Source organism: Gymnoscopelus microlampas (assembly GCF_963454915.1).
Source record: "Gymnoscopelus microlampas genome assembly, chromosome: 15".
Classification (NCBI taxonomy): Eukaryota; Metazoa; Chordata; class Actinopteri; order Myctophiformes; family Myctophidae; genus Gymnoscopelus; species Gymnoscopelus microlampas.
Genome location: NC_139952.1, coordinates 39,776,880 through 39,793,307, shown reverse-complemented (window position 1 = coordinate 39,793,307; position 16,428 = coordinate 39,776,880). Strand labels below are relative to the sequence as shown.

Here is a 16,428-nt window from a genome sequence, read left to right as displayed (position 1 = left end):
TGTGTGTGTGTGTGTGTGTGTGTGTGTGTGTGTGTGTGTGTGTGTGTGTGTGTGTGTGTGTGTGTGTGTGTGTGTGTGTGTGTGTGTGTGTGTGTGTGTGTGTGTGTGCGCGCACAGAGAGGAGGTTGTTACACTCCAGTGACTGTGTTTACTCAGAGTCGTTGACTCCCCAGGGCAGGCTGGTGGCCTGTCGTAGAGACCTCACAGAGATCATGGTACAGTAGTACATGGAAGAGATTGTTGTTGCTCATGTAAATCGTTGCTGTCGGGGCAGAAACCTCTATAAGTCCATATTTTAACCCATTAAGACCTGAAACCGATTCTACATGTCTCCTAAATCTCAACAGTATTCTGAAAAACGTATGTTTCTATATCAGTGGTGCTCAATCTTTTTCATGTCAAGGAAGGACCCCAAAAATTATATGTATTTGGTCGCGGACCCCCATCAAAATATTTTGTTCCAGGGACCCCCAGGAGCAAAGATTTGAGTTAAAAATGTTCGCTTTAAAAATATATATATTGAAAGATTTGCACACATTTTCAAGATTTTTCAAAAATAGCAGATCTACAAGCTCATAGCGCGGCACTCGGTGCCGCGCTATGAGCTTGTATATCTGCTATTTTTGAATAGCCAAAGTGTAAAATAATGCTTTTTAGCTCAAATCTAAAAATGACACAGTTCCAGGTCTTAATGGGTTAACTTTTGGTGTTTGGCGTTTTTTCCCGCAAATTAACGCCCTACTTGATCATACTGCAGCGTCACACAAAAAGTATCAAAAGTAGCAGAGCTCGGCGTTTTGAGCTTGTAGATCTGATACTTTAGCTATTTTTGAATTTGAATCCTGAAAAGTAGGCCTAACAGTTTTGGACATAATGAGGTTTCCACCTGGACAGAGACGAAATAGTCGTTGGTACAGGACAAACAGTTTCTAAGAATAAAACCAGTCCGAAAAGTGAAGAAAAGGCCGCACACTCATAGCCACGATGCAGGATTTATTTAAAGAAATACCAACGTTTCAACCTGGAAAAAAGGTCTTCTTCAGGGAACTCTCTAAGAATAAATAAAACAAGTACGCACAAACTACAGCTGCTGCTCCGGATAATTAAATGTGCAAACTAAAGTTATTATGGTGTCGAACAACAAGTTGTCTTCTTCAGGCCCCTTGAACTGTTTGGGACGTTTTTGTTTTGGGGAAAGTAAAACAATACAGCAATGCATTGATACTAAAAAAGAAAATGTACTATTTACTTATGTTCAATCACCACTGGAATTAATTAATTAGTGTGTTAATTAGTGTGTGTGTGTGTGTGTGTGTGTGTGTGTGCAGCCTCCTCTCACAGACAGTGCAGAGCTGTGCAGGAGGACGGTGCGTTTGCTGGGGATGAACACCTGGGACGTGGCGGCCGCCCTCACACTGCTGGACTGGAGCCTGTTCAACTCCATACATGAGGTACACACACACACACACACACACTCAAACACAGTCGTTACAGGTCAATCCAGAACATCACTCAAGTAGAGGTAATCAATCGATGGATAAATGGATGGGACCTCCCTTTATTCCAATCTATGGATTACATTGGAACACAATATTTAGGGGTGGTGTCCAGCAAAGTTTTTGTTTTTCTGAGCGCAGTATGTGCTTTGAATTGGTTAGCGCCACGTTTTTAGAAGCCCTAGCAGTGCGATGAGGTGCTGAGCATTTACTTTGCGCTTGCAGCATTTTTCTCTGCTTGCTGAGAGCTGAAATATTTTCAACTCAGGCGTTTGGAAGCATTTTTAGGCAACGCGCCTTGGTGTTTTCAGCCGGGGGGAAAAGCCTCGGTTGACACGGACCCTTTGAGATGTACACTCTTCAACTCCATCTACGAGGCACACATTTAACATCTTTATTTGCGTTCACGTTCAACAAGAAATTCTTGAACACAAACAATAGCAGACGCACAAACTTGAGAAACAAGTGTTTCAGGATACAGATCACGGATACAAGAAGCATCGTCTCCTCCATATCGTTACAGGTCCATCCAGAACATCACTCAAATATGTATTGTGAAATGCCAGACCACTTATCAACCTGACAGGAATCTAATACTCACACTGCGATACAAGCACTTAATATCCTTACTGTAGATAGTTGCAATCAATCTACGGATTAGATCGCAACACAAGACTTACGTATACACATTAGAATACATAGACACACACACACACACACACACACGCACACGCACACGCACACGCACACACACACATACAATTGAATACATAGAGAAGTGCACTCACATACATAAATACAGTACAGATACACACACATAAAAATGAATAATAAGTTGCATGATAAGACACGAATAAACTCACAAACACAGGATGACTTTGCACGCATATTATGCACATACAGACAAACACGCACACTGGCCCCCACACACACACACACACACACACACACATAATGATTAATTTATATCCGTGGTATGGAAATGGCAAGAACATAAACATGAAACATTTATTATGTTGTTAACTGGAGGGCTGGAGATGCAGAAAGCCCTCTTACACACAGCAAAATGCTCAGTGTCCATTTAACCACTTTTAAACTGCCGTTATAGCCCAGAATATAAGATAAGATGTTGTTTAGTGAATCCACTTAAAATCATATACTGTAGCAGCATCAACAAAGAAATACAGATACAGCATCATTATGCCATAAACTGTTAGGTCCGTCATAGTCTGTTGCCAAATAAAAACATCCATAATTCATACATACAACAATAATTTAGACCACGAGAACATCCACTACATATTGCACTTTTAAAAGAAATACAGCTGGTGGAATGGCTATTTTGTAGATCAGCTATTTTTGCTTTGCGACATTGTAGTACACTGAGGTATAGAATACCGTATTTTCCGCACTATAAGGCGCACCGTCAGTGCGCCTTATAGTGCGGATGCGCCTTATAATCCGATGCGCCTTATATATGTATCAATATTGGTTCCCTTGGTTTCCGCACTATAAGGCGCGCCTTATAGTGCGCCTTATAGTGCGGATGCGCCTTATAGTGCGGTGCGCCCTATATATGAAAATAATACATTTATTGAAGGTGCGCCTTATACTCAGATGCGCCTTATAGTGCGGAAAATACGGTAGTTGCCTGGCATTGCCAGACTGATCACGGGGGATTTCACTCACAACACGTGAACTTGTGAGTGAATCCCATGTGATCAGTCTGACAATGCCAGGCTAAAAGCATGGCTTTTAGTGCAAAAGATGTCAATCTAGATCTCTAACACGGAGGATTTTACTGTACATGATCAGTCATTTACCATGACATACTGTATATACTGTAGCTACAGTATGTCATGATAAATGTAGAAAAGTGTCAAAACGATACTGTATATATCATATTTATTCTGCTGTTTACTCATATTTAAAGGTAGGGCAAGTGATATTTTTTTGGTCAAAACAAAATGTTTTTTTGTTAAAAGGTTAAAGCACTATATTCTGATGATAATCATTGCTATAGACTAGAGTGTTTGTTCAGTAACAGGGGTCTCCCTGTCTCTCCAACAGAAACAAAAATGTCAGGTCGGTGACAACATTTCAGCCAATCAGGAGAGAGTTTTACCCATTTATCAGCTTCATTTTAGAATGTTACGGTTGCAATTTTGTTTGCTCATTTCTTAGTGTCATCATTTCCAATTTATAATTTGTATCCTGGCTGACTGTGTTCTCTATCCTGATAAAATTGCTATTCCGACCTGAAAATGCATTTAAAGAGCTGGAGAGATGGAGACTGTTACTGAACAAACAGCAATGAGTACTGTCAGAATATAGAGCTATTTAGCACTTATTTTAACCAAAGAAAATCACTTACCCTACATTTTGTGTTGCAAATGCACCGGGCAAATGAATAGACTGTGATGATCTGTGTCATGGCCCTGCAGCAGGAGCTGGTGTACTACACTCTGAGCCGAGCTCCCGGCAGCGGCCAGGCGGGGGCGCTGTCTGTGCTGCTGCAGCGCTGCAACGAGGTGCAGCAGTGGGTGATGTCCGAGGTGCTCATGTGTCCGTCGCTCAGCAAGAGGGTGCAGCTGCTCAAGAAGTTCATCAAGATCGCCGCGCAGTAAGGACATCAGCATACACACGAACGCTAGGGCTGGCAATTAACCAAACATATATCGAAATCGACGTTTAGAACCGACTTAATCTTGCTCATGTAGTTTAATCGAATAATTGATTGAAAATTTTCAACTAAATAATCAACTAAATCTATCAGTCTGATCATACTTTGTTGTACAATGGTGGTGTAAAAATGTTTTTTAAATAGCCGATCTACAAGCTCACAACGCGATGTGATGCAACATATTATGAGCTTGTAGGTCGCTATTTTCTTTTTGAATAATCGTTCATTAATCATAATCAAGACAAAAGTTTGAAATAATTCTGATATTGATTAGAAGTCAAATCGCCCCAGCCCTAATACTGTACACACACTATTACAGAGACAATCACACAGGCTGGGGAATGGATGCACCCATCAGAATTTGTATGGGTGATTCTTTTTTGGTGGCATGATCAGCTGATCATCCGTTCCAATCGCCAATCAAAAATATGTATTTTCTAGCTATTTTACTGCACGCACAGAGAGAACATGCAGCAGCATACGTTTCAAATGAATGAGCCTGTTTAAAATCGATTTACGATCAAAAACCTTTCTTGGACATGCAACATGCTTAATATGAAATCATAATGCTGTGAATAGATAGGTTTAGCCCATGTCACTATTGTTTTTGTGTGCTTGTTTAAAAGTTGTTGTTTTTCCATAGCAAAGTAAAATATTCTGCAAAACTAGTATGAATATGTAAATGTAGGTTTCAGCTAATAGTTAATCACCCTCATGCCTACTTGAAACACAGATAAAGTAAGAAGTAGTTCACACTCCATACAACTGCATATAGAGTTTGCCTGCAAAACATTTGAACAGCTTTTGGATAATGGTAGCCAAGACCATACATTACCATAGAACCACTCCATACTGCTTGTGTAGCATAATTCAGTTCTTCTGATGCCAAACATTTTCACTGTGGATGGGGAAAACTGTATATTTACACCATTATTTAATGCAGAGTTACTGCTGGTTTCAAATCTGCAGAAATATTTTTTGTTGGTTTGCTTTCTGGGAGTAATGCTGCCACATTGGAAAAGAAGCACTGTGCCACTGACTCGGGTGACATTGAAAACCCAAATTAACATACTTACAGAACATAATGATCCCATTATGTATGGCCATGTGATCATGCAATGAGAAAGGCAATTACTCGACTCAAACTGGCATGAACAACCACATACACAAGGCTAAAACACGCTCACAAAGACACAAGCAGGTGCACACAAACATTGATGCATTGACACAGGTAGATAGATGCATGTATTCATACGCACAGTATCTATCTACATAATGAATATCATTTCTTAACCTGTGTGTTTGTGTGTGTGTAGCTGTAAGGCCCAGCGTAATTTGAACTCAGCCTTTGCCATCATCATGGGCCTCAACACAGCAGCAGTCAGCAGACTCAACCAAACGTGGGAGGTAAGTGTGTGTGTGTTTGTGCGTGTGTGCACATGCGTGCGCGTGTGTGCGTGTGTGTATACCGGCTGCATGTATCATATCCATCCTGTCCTGTTCTCACCTTATGTTTTCCTTTTGCAGAAATGTCCGGGGAAGTTTAAGAAGCTCTTCTCTGAGCTGGAGCTGATCACGGTAAGCAGCACTTTGACCTCTCCTCCCTCTCAAACAGCTCAACGTTATAGTCATATCTGTTATGGCATTGTACTGTAGACACGCTTTTGTACTAAATGGACATGGCAACACATTCTGTTGTACGGCTGATAAATGTTGAATTTGAGGGAGATTTGATGCCTGATTAATATCTTGTTGTGCGTGATGTTGTGCACCAAAAATCACCGATTTACTGTGCTTGTAGATTCGCTATTTCTGGTGCGCAATACCTGCGTGCAACTAAGTATAACTCAGGTTTGAGATATGGTTATAGAGAGATCGCCACTCACTCTCCATCCCTCCCTCCCCTCTACTTCCTCTCTCCGTCTCTGTCTCTCTCCTTTTCCTCCTCTTTGTTCTTTTCTTCACTCACTGGGTTTTCTTCTCCTCCTTCTCTTGGTATTGTTATGTGCCTGTCCAGGACCCATCTCTGAACCACAAGGCTTACAGAGAGGCCTTCAAACGGATGAAGCCGCCCAAAATCCCCTTCATGCCTCTGCTTCTGAAAGGTACACACATGCTTTGTCTCATTTTGAATGTTTACTTCACACACACAAATACACAGAGACATGCACACACTGACAAAGACACACAGACACACACACACACACACACACACACACACACACACACACACACACACACACACACACTCACACTCACACACGACACGGCCTCACACACTCTGTCGTAACACCTTTGTCTTCTACCCAGATATCACCTTTATCCACGAAGGAAACAAGACATTTCACGACAACCTGGTCAATTTTGAGAAGCTGGTGAGTTTGGACCTTACTGACTGTAGTTGTTTTCAGAATTTGTTGTCACCGTGGTGTGTGTGTGTGTGTGTGTGCGTCTGCGTGTGCGTGTGTGTTTCACTGTCCACTCTGGGCCTATTTAACTATTTAAGGACTTTTAAGGCTTTTTTAATCAAGTGGTTTATGTGTTCAATCTACATACTGTAGTTCTCTCTTGTATTGTTGCTGATGGCAGCTCATCTGTTCTCTCCTGACTCCACAGCATATGATCGCAGACACGGTGCGTTTAATTCGTCACTGCCAAAGCGATCAACCCGGTGAGTGAATGTCCAAAACTGTTACTTTTCAGGATTCAAATTAAAAAACAGTAAAAGTAGCAGATCTTCATGCCGCGTTTTGAGCTTGCTGATCTGCTATATTTGATGCTTTTGTGTGACGCTGTAGTATGATCAAGTAGGGCGTTAATTTACGAAAAAACACAACGTCTCGAACATCGGAACCTGCGTATTTGTTTGTTTGTTTGTTTTTCTTTCTTTTGGCGCATGGTGATGTGACAACAAAACAAAAGGACAGTTGGCAATAGAAGCACATCCACTGACTATTACTGATACACACTCTGTCTTATTGAGCATACTACAGCCTACTCACAACTGGAAGGGAATTAGTTTCCCATCCATTTATTTCTGTGGGTCTGTTGCCCCCTGGTGTTTGAGTTTGCATACTGCAGCCTTAGGGGGGCGTGCTTGGTTCTCTTGACTTGTCTCTCCCACGCAGTTTGCAGTTTGCACCTACAGTTTCCAAGCAACCGTTTTCAGGGACAACTGACTTTTTGCTGTCTATATGGTCCCAATACAATACCTGTGCGTAATAAATGTGTGTGTACACACACATAGGGCTGTCACGATTATGACATTTTACTTGGCGATTAATTGTCGCTCAAATAATTGCGATTAACGATTTAATTGTGTTTCTGAACATTGTGAATAAAAATTGCATTTCTGTTCGTAAACAAAAGTTGCACAGGGCAGATATAACAAATAACTTACATAAAAACAAAACATGAATAGTGGGAATAGCTATTTCCACTATTTTTGAAAATATATGAACATTTTTCAACATGGAAACGATTATAACGAATTTGAAACAAATGATTGTGATTATCTCAGATTATTGCGATCATGCGATTCTGCAATAATTGTCACAGGCCTACACACACATCTATCTGTGTGTGTGTGTGTGTGTGTGTGTGTGTGTGTGTGTGTGTGTGTGAATGTGTACACTTACATGTAGCAGGATCCTCTTCTACTGTGTGATTCATTTGTGTATGTGTGTGCGTGCGTGTGTCTGTGTGTGTGTCTGTCTCCTAGGCAACGAGATAAGCGGGGGTGACAGTGCGGAGGTGAGAGCCAGCGTTCACTATCTGCACATCATCGACAATCAGCAGACTCTGTTCCAGCTCTCACACAAACTGGAGCCAAGGGCCTGAACACACACACACACACACACACACACACACACACACACACACACACAAGCACACACACAAGCACACACACTCAAGCACACACAAGCAGAACGGACACGTGCGACGACATCGTGGAAATGCCAGCACCTAGTGTATCTGGTACAGTGAACACACTGCAACATATGTCTCTTTCTCTCACACACACACACACACACACACACACACACACACACACACACACACACACACACACACACACACACACAGAGAACCGCACTACCAGCATGACTGAGTGGACATTAAAAAGTGCCATGTGTTCTTCCCTAAAGCCCCTAGGGTGGCGATAAGACACGAAGCTGCACTCTGCCTCAACCGTGACAGTATGGGCCGCGGCGGCCGCTGCGCCGCTTCTTCTTCTTCTTCCCTGAAGCCTTTGTAACGGCAGAGACGTGCCGTTATAAAGGCTTTACGGGCCTCTCTCCTCCTCCTCCACCTCCTTCTCCTCCGTGGCATTTAATTCTGCCAACCGTCTGCACCAACAGACTCTCCACACTGAAAGTGATTTTGCCAAAAGACTTGAGACCACAGGAGACTGTACAGTGTGCGCTGGTCGGACCCATTACGCTTCTTGCTGTTGTTGTTTTTGTATTAGCGGTATCAGGAAGACTGGGCACTAAGGAAGAGTGGGCACCTCGATGTAAAATTCGCTATTTTGTCCAAAATGTTTTTTTTTCAAAAGATATATTTGAAAAATGGTCTGAAGTGATGTAAAGTATACATGATTAGAACATGCTTGAACATTCCACAATAAAGGTCTGCTATTTCTACAATTGCTACAAATTGCTACAAAACCTGTATATATCAAGAAGTTGAAGGGTAAATGTAAGTCTGATAATGATGTTGCGTGCAGGTTCACATCATGTATACTTTACTTTAAGACCATAAAATAGAACATTTTACATCGAGGTGGCCACTCTTCCTCGGTGCCCACTCTTGTATCCGTATTAGCCCTGTGACAGTGACGGACGTTTGCTTTTTTTTTTTGGTTCTCTTGTTGTGGCGCTCACGAGCCAGTTCCACAGGTGGAACAGCTGCCTGCCACTCTTTGCTTTCTGTTGTTGCTGTTCACAACACACACAGCCCCCCCCCCCCCTCCCCCAAGTGACTCGACAGCATCTTGACTGCATCATTTTAAATCTGCAAAACTGCACTGTATTGTATAGGACTTATGAGTTATGTTTTGGAAAAAAAACAATCCGATGGATATGATCATGTCAACTCGCCGGTGTCTTTAGATGCCATTATTTCGTATTTTATATTCATGCCCTCTGTGTATTAGAAAACTGAATAGGGCTCTGCCTTGCGGTGTCTCGTCACGTTAACGGTTATTTTTTTGATGTTCGCCGTTTCGCTGCTTATTGGTTATTGTGCCGTAGCATAATACGCAGGTTCCGATGTTCGAGACGTCTGAATACTGCAGCACACAACGCTGGCATGTCAAATAGTTGTACCGTGACACATACTTCATCCTCCATCCAAATTCGACAGTTTAAACTCTGCGCTCCCCCTGATCGTGCCATAGTTCCATGCCAAAAGAGGCCCTCATATGTTGTGCCGCCATATGTCGTGCCGCCATTAGGTTTGCCATTTGCTTTGGCCTTCCTTTCTTGGGTCTCCATTTCAGGATTCTGACAAGTTCTCAGCCACAGGACGCACCCCTTCCCCCCCACCCCCTCCCCCCCGCCCAAAACCATTACAGTTTTGTATGAAATTTACATTCTATACTGTATATATTTATGTACCGCCGCCATACGTTCCAGTGCCAAACACCCTGCCACAGTGAGTCAATTATACAGTATACTGTAGAGCAGTGGTTCTCAACCTGTGAGAGACCCAGGGGGTCCTCAAGTGATTTTTGGGGGGTCCTCAGATGACAGTAAAGGGACAATGTAAGGACTTTTAAGACCTTTTTAATACCAAAACAAAAGACGATAAATTAAATGAAAAAAGACGATTGCTGCATCAAAAGTAATCAACACATTTATTATACTATAAAAGCTGGTCAAACATTGGCCAAATTGTCAAATAATATAAGAAAGACGCAAAAATGTTGAAAATAGGCGCTCTACAAACTCGCAACGCCTCGCAGCTTGTAGATCGGCTATTTTCACAATATTTATCTGTGGAACCGAGTCAAACTAAAATGTAATGTCTCAACTCCTACAATTCCAAGTGCTTGTCAGGGTTGGGGGGTCCCCAGTTCAAATATGCTTATTTTGGGGGGTCCCCAGTTCAAATATGATTGTTTTGGGGGGTCCCCAGTTCAAATATGACTATTTTGGGGGGTCCCCATTTCAAATATGATTATTTTGGAGGGTCGCGGCCTGAACAGGTTGAGAGCCACTGCTGTAGAGACAGGAGTTGGCGAGAACACAATGATGTGGAGCTACTGGGAAGGAGGCGCAGGAGGCTGCTGCTTATTCCTGTTGTCAGATGTAAGTGGCAGAAGCCCCACTTCCCCATATGTGAACCCAGAGATAATCATGATGTCACAAGATGTAAAAGACTGTATAAATCAGGGTTGATGCTCATGCCTAATAGGTGCTGATAGATTCCCAAAAAGACAAGACAGGTTTACTATTACGGACCCAAAGTTGTAATTTGCCCTTTTTTCCCCCTTTATGTTTTTGTCAATAAAGGGCTGATCCAGTCTAAATCATGTAAGGAAATACAGCCTCGTCTCAGTCAGTGTTATACTCCAATACAGTCGTTTGCTGCTGACCGTTCATATTATTGTCTCCATTATTTGGTCCAGTTGCCCTGCATCAAAGCACTCCTTAATTTCTCTCTCTAAATTTAGAGTTGCCAAAAAAAAGAATTCCCTGTTTTATCCCAATATAGTCATTATGCCAATTCCGGGATTCGCCACATATATTTCCGTGCACTGCTGCTGCCGCTACTGGCTCACCTCCCCCCTCCCACCGGGAGGTTGTAGTGCGTGTGGAGGAACATCCTACTCCTCACCGACGTTCAGTCGCTTAGTGGTGGGAAAAAAATGTTCATTTCAGAGAACAAACGATTTCATTTACATTCACGGCAATGATCCGTTCAAATGATTCGTTTATGTCTAGTGAAAAGCAACTCAACCGCACCGCTGTCGGAACAGCCCACCCTCCCATCATGTGTACGGGGCATGAACGACAGCGTGAACATAACAGCTTCAGGAAGTGAACGGGTTCGTTCACGTTCACGCCAAAGAACTAGTTCTTTTGAACGAATCGATCATGAACGACCCATCACTACAGTCGCTGGTGCGGTCAGCTTCCCACAGCCGAGGGTTGTGCTCAAATGGATGCCGGAGAGCCGAGCCGGAGGCACTGTGGACGATTCAAACCCATCGTGATCTGCCGTGGTGGACAGGAACTTGACCCCTGCGCCAGCCAAGTGCCGCCTAGTGGTGTTAACATTTCTTTAGGTCTGAACCATTCAGTGACACATGGTGCATGGTCCCTTGAATACTGGATGCGTATAACCCGTTAAGACCTCATGTCGATTCTACAAATGCCTTCTAAATCAGTAGTTCTCAAACTTGTTTGTGTCAAGGACCCCCAAATTGATATACATTTGGCCGCGGACCCCCATCTGAAAATGTTTTGTGCCAAATGAACCCATGAGGTGCGTCACTGGACCTGACACTGAGAGAAGCAGTGATGTTAAGCCCCCCTGAAGAAAACGCTAGTTGAGATTCTGTTTGGTTTCTCGGCTCACAAGGCACTGGGTTATGTAGTCATGAGCAGCGTTCCTCAATGCACTTTAACACAACTAAGACCTGAGGCCCATTCTACAAATGCCTTCTAAATCAGTAACTTTTTCATGTCAAGGACCCCCAAAATGATATGTATTTGGCCGCGGAAACGCCCACATGAAAATGTTTTCATATGAATAACTCCCATGTGTCCTGACCTGGAGTGAGTTTAGATGTTTGTGAGAAAGCCAGTTCCAAGTTACTGATCTTTGACTAGCCTTCTGAGAAAATAAAAGGCTGTGTTCTGTTCAAATTCAGTATCATAGAGCAGTGGTTCTCAAAGTGGTGTCCGAGGACCCCCGGGGGTCCTTGAGGGGGTTCCCCAGCAAAATGGTTGATTGATTGTTAGGAACCAAATGGATCTGTAACTCCATTTGGTTCCATTTGTACTCTCTGTGTTAAATTAACACTGATGATACTACAGTGCAGATTGCGGGGTCCCAGAGATCAAAATGGTATCACATGGGGGATCGTGGGGCAAACTGGGGGGGGGGGGGGGGGGGGGGGGGGTCCTTAAATTTAAAATTAGGGATGCACCGATATATCGGTCAATATCGGTATCGGCAAATAAAGTTAACATTCACCGATGGCAGTAGCCGATATCTTTATGTTGTTAAGCATCAATTTTGCGCCGGTTATGTTGGTGTATTGGTTATGTGTAACCTACCAAGCTGTAGATTCTGAACATATACATATAATATATAATGAATATGTATTTGTTCCCTGGCACAAAAGGAGGAAATAACACCAAAAACGAAATAAACAAATATCGGAATCGGTGTCGGACAAGAATTTCGATATTGGTGCATCCCTATTTAAAATGGTTGAGCATCACTGCTATACTGTCGCTGTAGAAATCTTCTCTTATGAGGGACCCTGGTATAAAGCTTGAGTACCATTGTCATAGAGGTTTTCAAAATAAATGATAATTGAGTACACACACACACACACACGCACACACACGCACACCCCTACACCTCTGCTCACCTGGGGGCCAAATGCAGCATACAGTATGTGTGCTACTACTTATTTATTGTAATATATTGTTTATTTATGTATTGCCGGGGTGGCAGAATGTCTCAGTTGATGTGCCATGTTCAGAGGCTTCATGGGACCGTTGTGGAATTCCATAGAAAATAAAAAAAGAATTGAAAGGAAAAGAGGTTTGTGGTTTAAAGCTGCAACACTGGAATGTAAACTTGTTGAGTTTTGTGGGCATCGGAGGACAGGACATTTGAGGTGAAAAAACAGAGAGTGAGAGAGAGTATCTAGTGTTTCAAAGGCCATTGTCATGACTATGTATAGTTCTGTTTAACAAGAATGTCGTTTGAACCTGTTTGCATGACATGACAAGAAAACTTAAGATCCCCACATGCTCACAATGCAAGAGACTTTGTACTACTGTAATATTGTTGATGTGTAAATATATGCCTATGTTTGGGATGTCATTATGTATCTATCGTAAGAGGAAAACAAGTCAAACATAAAAGCAATACGTGTCCCCCTTGTGTCCCTTCAAATCCCCCCCAGACAGTCAAAGCCACACGTCTTTTCTAAAGCCGCATTTTACTATGTCAAAGTTTTACTGAAAGTGAAAATTAATAAATTATAGGTTTTATGTGACATTTACTGGTGTGCAGTTGGTCATTTGTCAAACGTTGATTTGCTGAGACAAGGAATACCGTATATAGAAACGACATATGAATACATTGTTTTGTAGGATTGTTTTCCATTTTCAGTCCTGATTATATACGTATTTATCCTGAAATGATAACATTATGAAGTTGGGAATGGATACATACCCCTGGAAAGGTATAGTGTGTTTTGCTTCAGTTGTAAAAGCGAGGAAGGACCTTAAAATCTTTCCTGAATTGTGATTAAGGCAAGAGGACAAACAGAACAGACAAATAAACAAATGACGAACACAGAGGGAAAAGAAGCAGGTGATGGAATTGGCAAGATTTCAATCGTGTAGAAAGGGAACAACAGTTTTATCACTGGGGAGACGTATTTGGTGTGTTGCTGCAACTCATTTTGGTTTCAGAGAAGCAAAATGTTTTAATTAATTTTTTATCAATCATTTTAACTTCACAGTCACGTTAATCTAAGCAGATAAAAGGCTATAAAAACTGAAATGCAACTTGTGTTTATTAAAAGCTAAAAGTCTTTATACCAGCTTTGGACCTGATCTCAGCAACAGTCTTAGACCAGCCTCAAGATTCCCATCAATAAGACCCTACCAAATCCAAGCTCCACTGACAGAAAGACTACCTCAGGCTGACATCTTCCTCTGATCTGATATGGGTCCAGAGTGAATTTCACCAAGGGGCATCCAGACAATTCAGATAATACAAGTAACACAGAGTATGCATACAAACAACAAGACCACTACCACGTTTCCTTGATAAAAGGTACATGAAATATAGCCATGTGTTTAATGTGTCTGTCTCCATTGTAGAGAAAATAGGAAATGTATACAGTAAACTACAATAGAGTTTCTCAACTTTTCTCCCCTAGTTTTATAATCTGTGTCATTGCACTCATTACCTTCACAAACTGTACTATTGTCTTCATCTGTATTATATCTACCTTTAAAACATGTAGGTTAAAAAAGCAGTTTTAGCTTGTTGACCTTCACTGTCTGATGTATGTATGTGAATTCCACAGCTGCAAGATAAATTGTGTGCATGCGTGGTTGTGCATGTGCGTGCGCGTCTGTGTGTGTAAAGGTGTGGGTGATATGAATATGTGAACGCCACAGCTGCTAAATAATACATTATGACCAATCATATTATGCCAAATGTGCAGACGCACTCTGTAGAGCAGATATAAAAAGACAAGCTGTCTAACGTCTGCAAGATACAGACAGCAACAGAGAGACATCAAGAAGACTCCAATCCAAGCTCCACTGACAGAGAGACAACCTCAGGCTGACATCATGCTCCTGATTCTGGGCCTGCTGGCACTAGGCACCGTGCACACCAGTCCCTTGACTGAGGTGAAGCTACAGAATGAAGCCCTGGCACCAGACACCGTGCACACTTTTGCCTCGGCTGAGGTGAAGCTAGAGCGTGGATCCTGTCCAATGTTCTGGTTCAGCTTCAACGGTCGCTGCTACAAGTACGTAGCTGCACTCATGACCTGGGCCCAAGCAGAGCTGAACTGCTTGTCTCAAGATGCCAACCTGGTGTCCATCCACAGCGTTGATGAGAACACATTTGTCGGAAACCTGATCAAGAACTTTGACCCCACAGAGCGTATTACCTGGATTGGCCTGAGTGACATTCATCAGGAGGGTGAATGGATGTGGTCTGATGGGTGCAAAGTGAAATTCACCAGCTGGTATGATGGTCACAATCAGCCAGATGGCGGTGTAGGTCATAACTGTGGGTATACAAACTATTACCCCTCACAACATTCATGGGCTGACTGGGACTGTTCTAATTTACCTATGCATTCTGTTTGTGCATCTCGTACACTCTGTCCTTAATGACTGGATTGTCTGATTCAACAAACCCACTGACTTGTACTGGGTTTCCATAATACATGTACTTGAAATAATATTCATGTGTTTACTGGTGTAATTTCAGTGTCTCTAAGGCAAATAATATACAACTCACTCATATATTAAACAATACTAGAGGTCTCTGTGTGTGTGTGTGTGTGTGTGTGTGTGTGTGTGTGTGTGTGTGTGTGTGTGTGTGTGTGTGTGTGTGTGTGTGTGTGTGTGTGTGTGTGTGTGTGTGTGTGTTATATAACTAATGAATAAATAATACATCAGAAATTATTTGTAATGTATGTGTAATAAATGTGTGTGGTTGTGTTACAGAGAGATGCAGATGTGTGTGTAGTTATTATTTACAGTGGTGGGAAAAGTACTCTAAAAAGTATTTTTTAAGTAAAAGTATCAATACTGCAATGTAGAAATACTCTGTAAACAAGTAAAAGTCCGGAATTCAAAATTAACTTGGTAAAAGTACAAAAGTATTGGTATCAAAATGTACTTAAAGTACCAAAAGTAGAAAGTACTCATTATGCAGAATGTCTCATTTCACAAGTTTTCAAAAATCTTTTGAAAATAGCAGCTTATTTATACTTGAGTACTTGAGTACGTACTTAGTTACTTTACACCACTGATTATTAATGAGTACTAGAGAGAGAACTCATTTGTTATCTGGACTTTTGGACTACAGCACTACCACGCCCACTTGCTGTTTTCGCGCGCGAATCCTGGACGGTACCATTAAGCGCAGAGGGGGGGGGGGGGGGACAGAAGACATGCGTGGAACGTCATGGTTATTGTTGTAGTTCTTTTGTATTTTTTTCCTCTGGCGAAAGTCATCGACATGTTTTAGTATTTCTCGGGAACACTTTTCCATGCAAAAATAATATCATGTTAAAGCTTATAGACAAGTTTTCTCTAAAAGTCCAACGCAGACCTCCCCCCTCCCACCGCATGCAGGGACCAGTGCTCTGGTTGTTCTCAGGGTTGCCATGTCCGCGTATTATAAGCGACTTTGGGCTTGTTTTTGTTTAAAGTTGCTTGTAAATAATGGTTAGTTGCGTTTTTTTGGCCTTGTTTGTTTCTAAAGTGTAGTTGCTTATTTGGGCATATTTCCCAATGT

The 16,428-nt window shown here is 42.1% G+C and overlaps 2 protein-coding genes and 2 long non-coding RNA genes across 4 annotated transcripts in view; 2 read left to right on the top strand and 2 right to left on the bottom strand.

The window, feature by feature from the left end:
* The window catches only part of rapgef5a (Rap guanine nucleotide exchange factor (GEF) 5a), a 78,467-nt gene extending 69,741 nt beyond the window's left edge, over positions 1-8,726 (top strand). The window contains exons 18-26 of the mRNA XM_084081258.1: positions 118-215; positions 1,329-1,451; positions 3,941-4,119; positions 5,496-5,586; positions 5,707-5,757; positions 6,197-6,284; positions 6,490-6,554; positions 6,796-6,850; positions 7,901-8,726. Of these exons, the coding sequence (XP_083937384.1) occupies positions 118-215; positions 1,329-1,451; positions 3,941-4,119; positions 5,496-5,586; positions 5,707-5,757; positions 6,197-6,284; positions 6,490-6,554; positions 6,796-6,850; positions 7,901-8,019 (869 nt within the window). The 3' untranslated portion in view covers positions 8,020-8,726. The remainder of the gene's footprint in view (positions 1-117; positions 216-1,328; positions 1,452-3,940; positions 4,120-5,495; positions 5,587-5,706; positions 5,758-6,196; positions 6,285-6,489; positions 6,555-6,795; positions 6,851-7,900) is intronic.
* klhl7 (kelch-like family member 7) overlaps positions 1-16,428 on the bottom strand; it is a 399,517-nt gene that overhangs the window by 162,251 nt on the left and 220,838 nt on the right. The gene's annotated exons all lie outside the window — the stretch shown is intronic.
* On the bottom strand, positions 9,027-12,254 carry LOC311062324. The gene is made up of 2 exons (XR_014602490.1): positions 11,482-12,254; positions 9,027-10,848 (listed from the first exon to the last, which is right to left on the bottom strand). It is a non-coding gene; the product is annotated as an uncharacterized lncRNA (long non-coding RNA).
* LOC311061362 lies at positions 12,318-13,428 on the top strand. Its single transcript, XR_014602383.1, has 2 exons — positions 12,318-12,922; positions 12,967-13,428. It is a non-coding gene; the product is annotated as an uncharacterized lncRNA (long non-coding RNA).